This window comes from Uranotaenia lowii, chromosome 3 (genome assembly GCF_029784155.1).
Source record: "Uranotaenia lowii strain MFRU-FL chromosome 3, ASM2978415v1, whole genome shotgun sequence".
In the NCBI taxonomy this organism is placed as follows: Eukaryota; Metazoa; Arthropoda; class Insecta; order Diptera; family Culicidae; genus Uranotaenia; species Uranotaenia lowii.
In genome coordinates, this window is record NC_073693.1 from 315,963,903 (window position 1) to 315,978,622 (window position 14,720).

At 39.1% G+C, this 14,720-nt stretch overlaps 1 protein-coding gene across 1 annotated transcript; it reads right to left on the minus strand.

The window, feature by feature from the left end:
* Positions 1–6,727: 6,727 nt before the first annotated feature.
* Positions 6,728–12,874, minus strand: LOC129753759 (uncharacterized). Its single transcript, XM_055749606.1, has 3 exons — positions 9,991–12,874; positions 6,952–7,102; positions 6,728–6,893 (listed from the first exon to the last, which is right to left on the minus strand). The coding sequence occupies exons 1-3, from the start codon at positions 12,872–12,874 to the stop codon at positions 6,728–6,730; spliced, it is 3,201 nt and encodes a 1,066-aa protein (XP_055605581.1).
* Positions 12,875–14,720: the final 1,846 nt, after the last annotated feature.

Genomic DNA, 14,720 nt, shown 5'->3' on the forward strand with positions numbered 1-14,720 from the left:
AGTTTGTCTATTTTTATTGATAGAGGCATTTAACCTAGGGTTGCCACCCGTCCCGCAAAAACAGGACATATCCCACTTTTTCACCAAATGTCCCGCCGTCCTGCTTTTTGCTGACAAAACGTTTGTGCAAGACTCAACCCTCTCCTATTCTACCACTTCAAAATAGTCGGTTCGTGCGTAATGGAAAGGCTTCTAATAAAATTTTTCCTTGATCATTTTCAACTCTTGTCATTTTTTCTAATCTTATTTGATCTATTTATGATTTTCAAAACTAAAAATGTTCTAACTGAAAGAAAATAAAATTCACCGATAAAGCTGTGAAAATAAAATAAGAAGTTTCACTGACTTACACTGGAAAAACCTTTATTTAGCCTCAATTTAAATTCATTGGTTAAACACAGAAAATATAATTGCCACTTCAAAAATAGAAATGTTTTTACTTTAAAAACATGAAATTCACCGATAAGGCTGTAAAAATTAAGTTGGAAGCTTTGCTGGCTTACACTAGAAAAATATAAATTTAGCCTCAATTTCAATTGATTGGTTCAAAACAGAAAATTTAATGCCATTCAAGTATAAAGTTTTATTTATTAGTGTTGTTATTACTCAAAATTAGCAGAGTTTTTCCAAAGTTCATACAAAACAAGATTAAATTACTTATGAAGTTCTTAACATTAAAGGTGGTCGGAAGATTTTAAAAACCTAACCCGATGGTTCGAAACCGAGCAATATGGTTATGAATAAACCTTGGCAAAATCCGGTCATCTGATTTCAACATATTCAGTCCGAACTCCGGACAACATCTGGACAAATTTGGTCTAAGCCATGGCATTGTTCAATAAAAATCAAAAAGAGTACACTTGAAAATATATTTTCAATCGTATTTTAGGCTTCCGAAAAATTGTTCATGATTATTTAGATTCAACTTGATTCAAAGATTTTAGACGTAAAATTAAAAGAATATATTAACTCAATTAAAGTTTTTTGGTTCAATTTTGAAAATCTGAGAAGTTTGTGGATATTCTCTTGATTCTGTTTTCTGAAAAACAGATATTGTGATGAAAGTTCGCTCAAATCACAAATTTTTCTGTGATTCCGGAAGCCTTGTTTTGAACTACAACATTTTCGACTTAAGTACTCGCAGTATACAAAGATGGAAGTTTTCTTGAAAATTCAATTTTTTTAATTAATTTCATTTCTCCATATTTTTTTACTTCCTATGAACTATTTTAGCTGGAGCTGGAGCTGAATGGTCATAAAAATTCGGGTTTCCAGAGTTTTGCGAAATATCCCTCTTTTTACGGAGATGTCCCGCTTTTTTCGTATAATGTCCCGCTTTTTTCTGAAAGTATCTGGTAAGCCCAATTCATCCTACCTTGTAAAGGCATTCAAATCCAACTATAACTTTGCAAAAAGATTCAATATTTTGATTTTTTTATTTTCAGATAAATGAGAAAAAAAACCATTAACATTTTTGATTACATTTCCTGTTCGCACAGTTATTAAAGTTCTGTATATTTAAACAAAACTATTTAATTTTTTTTAAATGTTTATATTAAATTGCTTTGAATACCAATAAAATTGATTCATGTCATGTATCAAAAGCTGATTACCCTCAAATTGCACTGATTAGATGTCTCATAACATTTTTTTTTATTGCTTATATTGCCACAAAAGCAAAACAAATTTGGAAGCAATCCTCCAGTCCTAATTTAGCGCAACGTGTTTTAATTTTGTATGGAAATTTTTAAGGCAAAACCATTTTTTTATTCAAAAATTGCCAGAGATGAAAGAAAGATCTTGAAATGGATTATGTTAATTTTAACATTTATGACTGCTCATTTTAAAGCTGTTCAACTGTAGGATAAATAAATGAATAAAAAAACCCGATTTAATACACTTAACAGTGGATTGGAGGCTTTCTTACAGAGTGTGAACTATCTTTGGAAACATATTACACAATGATGGATACCTGATTTCTGTAATATATATGATTAATCTACAAAAAAGATTATAATTTAAAAAATTGAAAGCAAAAATTACTAAACTCTATATAAAAAAAAGACGGCCAGTACGTTTTTTGGAGGATAAGCGATAAGTGAATTCAAGGAGTTCATTTACTATCAAAATATTTAAAACTGTCTAAGTTTTAGTGACACATTTCTCGACGCTCACTAGTGGTCAAGGGGTTAGCCTCCTAAACCCTCATGATAAATGTCGTGGGATCGATTTTTGGCCGTTTGATGAACTTTTTGTCAAATTTTTGATTGCCTCGGTAATTAATTTAGCGATCGCTGGCTACTGCTGCTGAGCAAATGGCTACCTTTTTTGAAGCCAACGTAAGCATGATATGTTCTATGGAATAGAACAATTTAAAACAATTTTTTTTTTGTTTTGAAATATGACCTACAGGAAAAAAAATCCAATTTTTTTTAACTAAATTCATCAAAATCGTGAAATCTAGAATAGGAGTTATTGTGGTAAGAACGTTTCAATGGAACGTACAAATTAACGGACATCATCAAAACTCATCGAGCTGAGTCGAAAAAAACGTAAAGAACTACCTGGAAAAGCCATTAAATTGCATCGATTTATTTAACCTTGACAAAAAAAATCCTTGAAAAATGTGAAAACTCTAGCCAGCAAAACCTGCCATTTTTAGATATTTTTCACTGAATTTTGTATTTTTTATTGTGAAATGGTTACAACATTTTTATGAAAGACTAAGCTTTTACTCCAAAGAATGAAGCTGAGGAATATACAACATCAACATTAAAAGACAAACCTCATTTCATGCTTATTTGAATTTTCATGATGATTTAATACGCAAAAAATTGTCTTTCTCCATACAAATTCCTATACCAAATTGAATCGCTTTGCGTTAATTCAGGGATCACCAAAAACTTCTCAAATTTTGCACATTTGCTTGGTGGCCCAAAAAAAACCAAAATACATATGGAGGTAAAAAGTCCTTACCATAAGTATTACCCAATATGCGCATTTAGGAACACTTTCCCCTACAACCTTGTTAACATTTCCTCCAGATATTTTATCGTTTACTTTTCTTTTGAAGATTGCTGAATCATTCAAGTAGTTGGTAAACCTACATTTTCATCAAAAAAACAATCTTTGAGGTCCCTTAAAATATGTGAAGGTTGTTGTAAAATCTTTCAGTTTCTTGAAATGTTATGTTTGGAATACATCGTTTTCCATCGAGTTCTTTTTGCATTGAGTATTCTTTAAAAATTTTATTAACAAATTCGTTTATTAAATCAATAGGTCTACAAGAAAAAGGATCAGGAATATGTATCGGGATAGTGTTTAAAAGCACTCGTATGAAATGGCCGTTTGAACATGGATTAAATTTTACAGTCAGCTGACTTTTTATCCATGCTTAATCTCCGTCAATTTATTATTGGAAATTTGATCAAACAAATATGAATCCAAAAATGTTTTAAATCATTCACAGTTTTTTGTTTTACCTTAAATTTCTTTGAAAGAAGCTTTTGAGAAACACGAATTTATTCATCCACAGAGCCACCTTTTAATTGACTGGAATTTTTTTTTTCGATCACCACTTCGAAACAAAACTCGTCAAAACACGATGTGATAACCATAGCCGCAATCAACGAACAAAAATGCTTTCGTTGATTTGCATTTCAATAGATTATTAAAAACAGCCACTTTAATCAGAGTATCGATCTTTCCGGGGAGCTCGATTATTTATGATTTACGGATTATCCATTCTCATTGCGTTTCCTAGATTTGCATTTTTTTCTTCTACACCCCTTCAATGGAAGAGTTTGGTTCAATTGCATTTTCCATGGAAAATTTTGTATCCGAAACTCATCAACCATCAACAGTGGCTGGTTGATGAGGGAAAAAATGGAAATAAATCCGCACATAAAAAATCAAATAAATCATCGCACTTAAAATTGCGGGCTGCTACTGCCGATTAATTGTTGACAGTTTCCGACAGCACATTTTTAATCTCAGATTAAGCTTACGTTAACACGACACCGGCGCAATGGTAAATAATCCATCAGAAGATTTGGGATTGGTTTGGTGAAGGTTTTTTTTAATTGGAAGAAACGAGAAATTAAAGGTTAAAATGTATTTTATTTTGACAATCATTAAAGAAATTATTTTTAATTTAATTGAATTTATGTTATATTAAAGCATAATTTTAGGCGCATTCTCATAACTTCATGATAAATTTGCTGAGGAAAAAAAAAAGTTCGTCACTTGATCAGAAATTCACACAAAACATTTTCCAACAACAAACCCCCACATTGTGAATTATCTTGTAAAAAGAACTAATTAGAATATTGGATTAAAATTGCATCAGTATCTAGATAATGTAAAAATCAAACCAAGTAAAGATTAAAGGATAATTTAGCCGAAAACGCGGATCAGAATGGATGCAGTAAAAGAAGTTCGTGCACGGGTTTTGCAAGCGATCGTTTTAGTCAAAATCAATCACATTTCGATGCAGAGCGTCAGACCTCTGTAAAAGAGGCAATCTTTGGAGAAGAAACTTGTAAAAATTAAAGAAATGTTTGAACTTAGCTAAATTATATATATATATACATATAGGAAACAAGTGGAATCAAATGCAAAGCAAAGTGTCGAATGTTGTACAATGGATGCAAATTGAGAGATTTAATAAAGAAAATTGAACAAATTTAATGAGTCGTTAGTGGTCTTTCCTTTTGTAATGATGACATTTGATTCGGTTTCGCATCCTTCGGAGGGAAAAGGGTCTTTTAAATGAGAATACTTTTTTTCCAGCGGCTAACAATCTGATCCGGCTTCATTTAGTCCATTTTTGGCAAATGACACCCCCAAAGGGTTGAAACACAGTGAAGAAAAAAGGAATCACGTTCCAGTTGCACCATTACCAAACTTCTAGGATGGCACACTCGAAGACGCTTACGATTCTTCGGCTTCATTATCTGTGGCAAACAATTCCGAGGTTGGTTTACTTTCGTTTGCGATATTTTTTTTTTGCTTTAATTCTGCTGCGGGTTCAGGATTCTTCCGTTTCATTTCCGGTCTGCCACAGTCAGCAGCAAACCTTGGGGTGGGAAAGAATCGAGAAAGGTAAACAAAGTAAGACAGCATCGTTTAGCATCCATTTGCGGATGCCTTTCGCCCCTCAACAGCAGCGAAATCCTCGAGCTTGCCACACAGTTTGAGGGAACCGGGAGTTTTCCCAAAAGTCTTGTTAAAGATTACCGCAACTTTTCCAAACGGTAGGGTTGTCAGACTGTTCTATTTATTCTTTAAAAAATGAACTAGAAAAATTCTCACGGTCGCCATGTACCGTTACAGGAAACCAACCATCTAGCAACCCTACCCGCTGAGTCTACATCACAAAATTAAAGTCTACACCGGAAGCGGAGCGGGGCCAGGAAGTGCGGTGGCCAACCTCCGTCAAGACTTCTGATCCACTACTTGGCCAGCAGCAAGTCCCCCAAGACGAGCGAAAAATTTTTAATGAGCAAATGTTTCAGACAGATTGCTTTTTGCCTCGCTAGTCATCATCATTGGGCCACTGCTCTGGTCTCCAAGCGTGCGGTGAGTAAGAAGGTTCCATTTCTTGACTGGACAATCCCGTCGCTCGTTAATAAATGGGAATTCATTCAATTCTTCTGGTTTCCGCCAGCCCAAAGTAAGTCTGGATGTTGTGTTTTGGCTTGTGGTGGTTACTGACGAAAAGCTGCAAACCGCAAGCTGTCATCCACTCTGGGATTAAGAATACACACTGAGGATTGGAAGGATAGAAAACAATTAAGACAGATAGCATCCAGAAAAATGTCAGTAGATAATAGCTTTCAATAAGCTTTCAATAAACTATTTAAAACAACTCATATTCCTAAAAAATGTTTCCAAACACAACTAGATCTGAACTTAATCACTGTTTAAACAAGAGAGCAAACACTTAAGGTCAGAGGATCTGAATTTAACAAGAAATAAAAATTTAAATATTTGGAATAAATTGTCAAAATTGTCAAAATTGTCAAAATTGTCAAAATTGTCTGTTCGGGGGAATCGTTCACCCAATCACGTTACCGGTTCGGACACTTGTCGGGGAATTCGCGGATCGTTATATTGAAACACTTTACTTTCGACTTGATTAATTCGCGGCGGTTTATTGCGAGATGGCTTACTGTCGACGGTGGTTTATGCTAAACTGTGCTGCTGCTGGCTGCTTCAGTCAGCTGTTTCGGTAGTCACATACTACCACACATACGCGACGGCATGACTGTCAAGCCGTGCGATGTTTTTTATCGCTGGGGGTGTTCAAGCATTTTGAATGTCGATATGTTTTTCTTCCTTTTCTAACATATGCCGCCCGCCTTGAAATATCATTTCAATTTATCTCGCTTACTCTAACGGTATATAAACATAATTCGTGTTTGTTTTGATTTCATCATAGTGCGATTCTGTTACGGTGGATCTGATTTTATACAAATAAATGCAAATTCTGCTTATAATATTGTGAAAACTAATCTAGGGTGTGAAAAAGTTCTGAAGTGTATTAGTTTATGTGTGTTCAAATGCTGCATCATATCCTTTATGTCCCGTTAGCTGCTGCATATTTGAGATCAGCTGATGAGCATGATGTGAACTGCGATGACTGCGACCTTGCAGTAGGGATACGGTTACCAGTGAGAAGAATTTGAACAAATTCTTTAAATGATGAAACTAATTTCTGCTTGTTTCACTGTTTTAGGCTGCGCTGATGTTTACTGCCGTTGTTTTGTTGCTGCTGGATCGTCGGTTTCTTACAACCCTTGTAGTGCTGAGAGATCAACTGCGGTGGTGTTCTGCGATGCAACCGACGTGTGATGTAATTCGATGACGTGCGGTGAAAATACCAGAGTGACCTGTTAGGATGAAGAGCGCTTTTTAAACCGTCGAAGTGCAAACATGAAAGGAACTTGCCTGGCGCGGAGGCCACTAGGCCTCCGCTGATTCCTCCGTCGCCTGGAGTCCTTCCTCGCTGATGATTTTGACGGTTTCCAATCTGGTCCAGTGTGCTTGGTTTTAAGCTGCGATCGACAATGCTGGCCAAGCCTGTCGATTACTGCTATGCCTGGACGAGAAGGTTGATGGTACCTATCAACCTTGCTAGGTGATATGCGCTCTGCATCTTAGGGGGAATAATTCTGCCCGAAAACGTGCACTAAATTGTGCTGGCGTTTAACGCCGCTGTTAGTCCCATTTGGACACAAATTCAATTTGAACGTGCACAATGCTGTGCTGGCGCTTAACGCCTCTGTTAGTGAAACCTTATGTTTCATTCTGACATAGTTACTGACTGACAATACATCTGACGGAATACTTCTGACTTAAACTACATGCAGCATGCTCAGGTTTCTTATATCGGACATAAAATTGTATATTCTTAAGAATTGAAATAGAAACCCAAATCTGACAAAATTTAACTCTGTTATTCTTTCTCTGATGTGACATCGTTGTCACGAATTGGTAAGATGCATATCTTCGAAATGCCTCTTTGGTAACTTCCAGATTGCGTTCGAACAGTTACAACTCTGACATTACCATCTGACCCAGGGTGAATTTCTGACACTCTTCCGATTGCCCACTGTAATGGCGGTAAATTGTCCTCTTTAAGAACTACCATCGTTCCGACCTTGATGTTATCTCGCTGTTTTGACCATTTCGTTCTGTTATGCAGATCAGACAAGTATTGAGTTGACCATCTTTTCCAAATTTGTTGGGCTGTTTTTTCCATTCTGTGCAATACATTTAAACGATTGTCTGGTACATCTTCCCAGTTCTGTTCTGGGGGAGCAGTGAGCGATTTTTGAACCAAAAAATGACCAGGAGTAAGCACTTCGAAATCGTTTGGATCGTTACTACATGGAGTGAGCGGACGTGAATTTAGAACTGCCTCAATTTGTACAACGACAGTCTGCAGTTCTTCTAGACCCAACGTGCGTGTACCAATAGTGCGCTTCAAAAGTGATTTGAACGACTTCACTGCTGACTCCCAAAGTCCACCAAAATTGGGTGATCGAGCTGGGATAAACTTAAATTCTATCCCCTGGTTTGCTGAGTGCTTTACAACCGATTCTTGGAAACTATTCTCGCTGAATAACTTGGAAAGCTCGTCGAGTTTCCGTTTGGCTCCAACAAAATTTCTGCCGTTATCACACATAATCAAACTTGGCGTGCTTCTTCGGCCACAAAACCGTTTGAAAGTGGCAAGAAACCCATCTGTTGACAAATCTGACGCAACTTCAAGATGCACAGCTTTCGTAACCAGACACACATAAATGGCTACAAATACCTTAACCGGGCGACATCGACGTTGGGGGTAAGTGACAAGGAATGGGCCGCAGTAATCTACTCCCACACGTTGAAATACTGGGTTTTGAGTCACTCTTTCCGGGGTTAAATCAGCCATAAGCTGCTCTTGAATCTTGGGTCTAGCACGAAAACAGCGTACGCAATTATGGATTATTGACCGAGCCAAACTACCTGCATGAATTGGCCAAAACTTCTGACGAACTGTTGCAATCAAAAGCTGCTGTCCAGCGTGAAACAACTTCTGATGGTAATACAACATGACTGATCTAGTAAGCGGATGTTTATAGTCCAAGATAAACGGATGTTTTCTAGTTTCAGAGATTGCTGCATTCTCTAATCGACCACCGACACAAATTATTCCATTCATCATGCGTGGATTGAGAGACAGCAACTTTGAACTGACTGAAATCTGACGGTTATTCGACAAATCTGCATATTCTTTCGGAAAACTTTCTTTTTGGGACAATCTGACTAAGCACTGAAGGGCTTCTTCTAACTCTGATGCTGACAAATATCCGACTTTTCTGTTACTGTTGTTACACTTTTGCGCATTGAAACGAAATCGCAAAAAGTACGCGGTCAACCGAATTGAATCTACAAGTGAGGCTCTCAATTCAAATATCTCATTGGTTGTCAAAGAATCAGTGACGGCAGTGACAGCTCCTCTCTCTTCGAGCAAGGAACTGGGTATTTCTGGGCAAACTTGTTGAGGTTGAGGCCAATGCGATTCCTCCAGTCGTAACCAATTGGGACCATGAAACCAAAGAGACTGATACTGTAACTGAGCGGGGGTCATTCCTCGCGATATGATATCCGCTGGGTTTTCTGTGCCTGCGACATGACTCCACACGCCCGACCGTGTAATGTGCTGGATTTCAGACACACGATTTGCCACAAAATTAGTCCATCTCGACGGTGAAGACGCAAGCCAACATTTAACTATCATCGAATCTGTCCAGAAAAAAGATTTGAAAGAAGACAGCTCCGTGCCTTTCACGAGCTTCTCAAACAGGTGAGCAAGCAGTAATGCAGACGATAGCTCTAACCTTGGAATTGACTGACGTTTCTTCTTTTTCTGGAGATTCTCTAGAGGGGCAACTCGTGATTTTGAGGTCATCAAGTGAACAACAGTTTCTCCCGATTCTGACACAGTTCTGACATAAATACAGGCCCCATAGGCCTTCTCTGACGCATCACAAAATCCATGAATTTATAATGAACTGACTGTTTTACTGACACCCACCCATCGTGGTACTGACACATTATCTAACCCAATCAAATTTCTTCTGTATTCATCCCAAGCGCTTTTCAAATCTTCGGTAAGTTCGTCATCCCATCCACATTGTAGTTTCCAAAGTTCTTGAACGAAAATTTTTGCCTGAATAATCACAGGACCGACTAATCCCAATGGATCAAATAACTTGGAAACATCTGACAAAATTGACCTTTTCGTAATGGGTGCTGAACTCTTCCAACTTGGGGTACTAAACCGAAAAACATCTGACTCTGGTTCCCATAACAATCCCAAAGTTTTCACCGTCGAGCTTGATGAATCAAGCTCCAAAACCGAACGTTCATCTCGAAGATTTTCAGGGATTTCTAAGAGTATTTCTGAGCTGTTCGAAACGTATTTTCGCAAGGACATACCTGCTGAGTCCATTAATTCTGACATTTCTTTGACTAACTGAACACCTTCTTCGATACTGTCAACTCCAGCAAGCATATCATCGACGTAGAAACAACGACCCAAAATCTTCGTCGCTAAGGGATGAGTTTTAGAACCCTGATCGGCTAGGACTTGCAAACACTTTGTTGCCAAGTAAGGCGCTGACGCTGTTCCGTAGGTTACTGTTAACAACTCGTAAGTGCGAAGGGGTTGATCGGTGGAGTCTCGCCAAAGAATTCTCTGCAATTTTTGGTCTGATTTCTGAATTTGGATCATACGGTACATTTTGGCAATATCTGCCACAATCGCAAACTGACACAATCTGAATCGCAAAACAATATCGATCAGCTCATCTTGTACAACCGGGCCAACCATAAGCGCATCATTCAAAGAGACTCCTGTCGACGACTTACAGGAAGCGTCGAAAACCACCCGTAACTTTGTCGTGGTACTTTCGGGCTTAAGAACTGCGTGATGCGGCAAATAGCAGCAAACTTCATTTAACTGACTTGAGCTGTCGATAACTTCTGACATATGACCAAGACTCTGATACTCATGAATAAATTCAGAATACAACCTTTTCAATTCAGAATCCATTGATAATCGTTTCTCCAAACTCAAAAACCGTTTCGTGGCGATAAGTTTAGAATCTCCAATCCGATTCAAAAAACCTTCTTTTTTGGGCAACGTTACAACAAATCTTCCTGACTCATCTCTGACAGTAGTATTCTTAAAAATCTCTTCACAAGCTGACTCTTCAATCGACTGAATGCTGCGAACATGACATGTTTCGAGCTCCCAAAAACGTGTAAGCTGATCTTGTATGTCACCGACTGAACAGACATAAACTTCTGACTGAGAAACTGAATTTTGATTATTGGGCAATCTACCAGACACAATCCATCCGAAAACTGTATTCTGTAATGTGGGTCCGTTCTCTAACGGCTTCATTCTTCCATCTGACAGTAAATCCATATAAAATTCGGCTCCAATTATAACATCAATTGGACCAGACTCATAAAACCCAGGATCTGCTAAACAGGCCGAACTCGGCAGCGTAAGAATCGAAGGATCAAAAGCAGCAGTAGGCAGATCAACTGTCAACCTTGGCAGTACAAAAAATTGCATCCATTCTTTAAACTGTGAAATTCTGGGGGATCTGGAACCAACTTCTGCAGAAACTAACTTCGTAGAAACCATTTGAGAAGAGCCGATGCCTTGCACCGACAAAAACGTTGGAGTTTCATGGAACTTAAGCCGTCGAGAGAATTCACGTGTCATCAAACAATGCTGAGAACACGAATCTAGCAGCGCACGTGCCAGAAGTGTATTTCCAAAACGATCCTTGATTCGGATCATCGCCGTGGACAGTAAAATATTACGAGACGGTGTAAACGGAAGTGCTACGTAATTCTGACTTGTGGTGGCTTGTGCGTTGTCTGGATTTGTGTTTGTGTTGTGTGAGTGGGTTTGCGCATGCTGTGTAGTGGTGTGCGCATGCTGTATTGGTCTTGAGTTGTGTTGTTGCTGTTGATTCATTGGCTGCGGTTGCGGTTGAAACGGTATTTGCTGCACCGAACGCGTTTGACTCTGCTGTCGGTATTGTGCCGAAAACTGCGACTGTGGAACGGAGGATCTGGAATGTAACATACTGTGGTGCTTCTGCTGACAATGATGGCAAGAACCTCGTTCACAATTTCGGTAGAAGTGGCCTGGCATCAAACAATTCCGACACAACTTGTTGCGAATGGCAGCATCCATTCGCTCGGGAACCTTCATCCGTTGAAATTTGCCACACTGGAACGGTGAGTGCCATGGATCTGCACAGAACGGACAACGTGAAACTGATCTGATGGTTGTATTACAAACTGCTGATCTCGTCTGACGGGCTTCGGATGGTGGATTTCTTGCAGAGGTGATTGATTGGAGAACAGAGCAATGACCTTGCAGGAACAGTAGCAGCTCTTCGTACGTTGGGACCTCCTTAGACCCGTAATGCGTCTCCCATTGGCGCAATGTTGCAGAATCTAGCCTAGAACACAACATGTAGACTAATATTGTGCTCCAAGACTCCGTTGGCTCTCCGATTTTCTGCAACATCATCAAGTTTTTCTCGAACTCGCTGATGAGGAAGTTCAGACCGTCGTAATTCTCCTTTTTAAGCGGTTCGAGGGCGAAAAGAGCGTCGAGATGAGCCTTCACAATCAGCTTCTTATTTTCATAGCGAACTTGTAAAGTTTTCCAGGCGACATCGTAGTTTGCCTCTGAAAGCTCTATGTTGTTGATTTCCTTCAGTGCATCACCCTGTAGAGAGGAACGTAGGTATGTAAACTTATCCATAGCCGTCAGATGCTCGTTGTCATGGATAAGGCTTCGGAAGGAATCCCGGAATGTAATCCACTCTCTTATTTTTCCACTGAAGGACGGCAAACGTATCTCTGGTAGCTTTACTCTCGAAGTATTTCCTGACGCAGACTGACTCTGACTGTTGCTGGTTGTGTTCACACCTAAGGCATCCTTATCACCTTGGAGTCTAAGGAGGTCACCTCGGATGGCGAAGTATCGGTCATCGAATTGTTGTAGAACCTTGTCGTTTTCCTCTTCACGTTGCTTGGCAATTTCTCCTTTGACTTCACTGTCAGCATCCTTCTGCTCTTTCTCATCCGCTTCATCCAGCAAAAGTTCAATTTTGCTCCGTATTTCAAAAAACTCACTGTACACAGTATCAATCACATGCAATCTCGAACTTAATTGACACCGATCACTATCAATCTGATAGGTTTGGATGAATCTATCCGTACCATCAAAAATAACATATAACTGCCGTTCACGTTTTAGCAAAGCCTTCAGCGTACTTTTAGACATTGCTACACTTTTAAATATCTGACACTGCACCAAATATGTTACACTTCAATATTAATTCACTGACCGATAAATCAACTCGACGTTCCACAGTACCGCGACGAAACCGACAACTGGCAACCCTATTGACAGCAGCGAGGGGGAGGCAATCAATAAAAAACAGCAAAGTGAAAATGTAGCGGCAGAATCCGAGACCAAATTACAGCGTACAAGGCTCACACCACATGCAACAAACCAAGACTTACTCACATGCAAAATCTTTATTATTTCTCTCAGGTAGGCCACATGCATCAAGCCACCAATCGTACACTTTACCGTTCTCGTAATAAACCAAAAAAACTTTCAGTTCCTCCTGGATCTGCTTCCAAAAAACTGCTCCCAGCTGATTGATTGCAATTTTCAATTGCACCGAAATCTGCGATGGCGTCGCGGCGTCGTCTCAGCAATAGCGATGGCGAATCCTGCGTCCAAAATGGTTCAGCTAGCAGGCAGGAACAATAGCTCGAACAGCTTCACTATTCCGCGGTCCACGGGGCTTCCACAAATGTCCTGAATCTGGCTTCGAAGGACCAAAATGTTCGGGGGAATCGTTCACCCAATCACGTTACCGGTTCGGACACTTGTCGGGGAATTCGCGGATCGTTATATTGAAACACTTTACTTTCGACTTGATTAATTCGCGGCGGTTTATTGCGAGATGGCTTACTGTCGACGGTGGTTTATGCTAAACTGTGCTGCTGCTGGCTGCTTCAGTCAGCTGTTTCGGTAGTCACATACTACCACACATACGCGACGGCATGACTGTCAAGCCGTGCGATGTTTTTTATCGCTGGGGGTGTTCAAGCATTTTGAATGTCGATATGTTTTCCTTCCTTTTCTAACATTGTCAAAATTGTCAGAACTGTTAAAATTGCTAAAACTGTCAAAATTGCCAAAATTGTCAAAATTGTCAAAATTGTCAAAATTGTCAAAATTGTCAAAATTGTCAAAATTGTCAAAATTGTCAAAATTGTCAAAATTGTCAAAATTGTCAAAATTGTCAAAATTGTCAAAATTGTCAAAATTGTCAAAATTGTCAAAATTGTTAAAATTATCACTATAAAATGTATATCTAACGTTTGCTTCAAACTTTGAAGCTTTAAGGCTTACTGAGTATCAGCCACATATCAAAATTGATCTGAAAAGTTCCACATTTCAAACCGGGCTATCAATAACGAGAGGAAACTTTTCAGCTGATACGTATCCACAGAGCTCCACCACAATCTGTAACCAAAATAACCTCAATTTTCCGCAACGTCACCTTAGCTAGGTCGAGGGCGAAAAACCACACGCCGATCCGACTGGCAGCCATAACGTGAACATTTCAACATTGAGCGAAAGGTCGAAAAAGCTACAAGCCAGACTAAATTTGCCGTGCCGCAATTCATCATTTTCCAGCTGACGGTTTCCGAGGGCGTGAAGCAAAAAAAAAAAATAAGTAGGTAAATCCACAACAATTTAATGCTGGGAATCCCCAGTTGAATTGAATCGGAAAAATCTGATATAAAAATTATTACCTTCAATATAAGCGGTTGAAAAAATTTGGTTCCCCAACGTCATATTTTTGTCTGCGACGATGTAAGAAAAATCCTGGAAAACCTAATTGAATCAAAAGTAAGCGTTACGCAATTGGCGAAAATCGAAGAAAACAGCCCTCCATCATCATTTCCCGTCAAAAAAAACTCCTCGTCCCAAATCAGGCCCCACAAGCAAAACGGGAGAAGGCAAACAAGTCGAAATTCAATTTAGACTCCCACATCCGTTTGGAAGTCGATTTTCTTTCACAGGAGGAACGAGAGAGCCTTTTTTC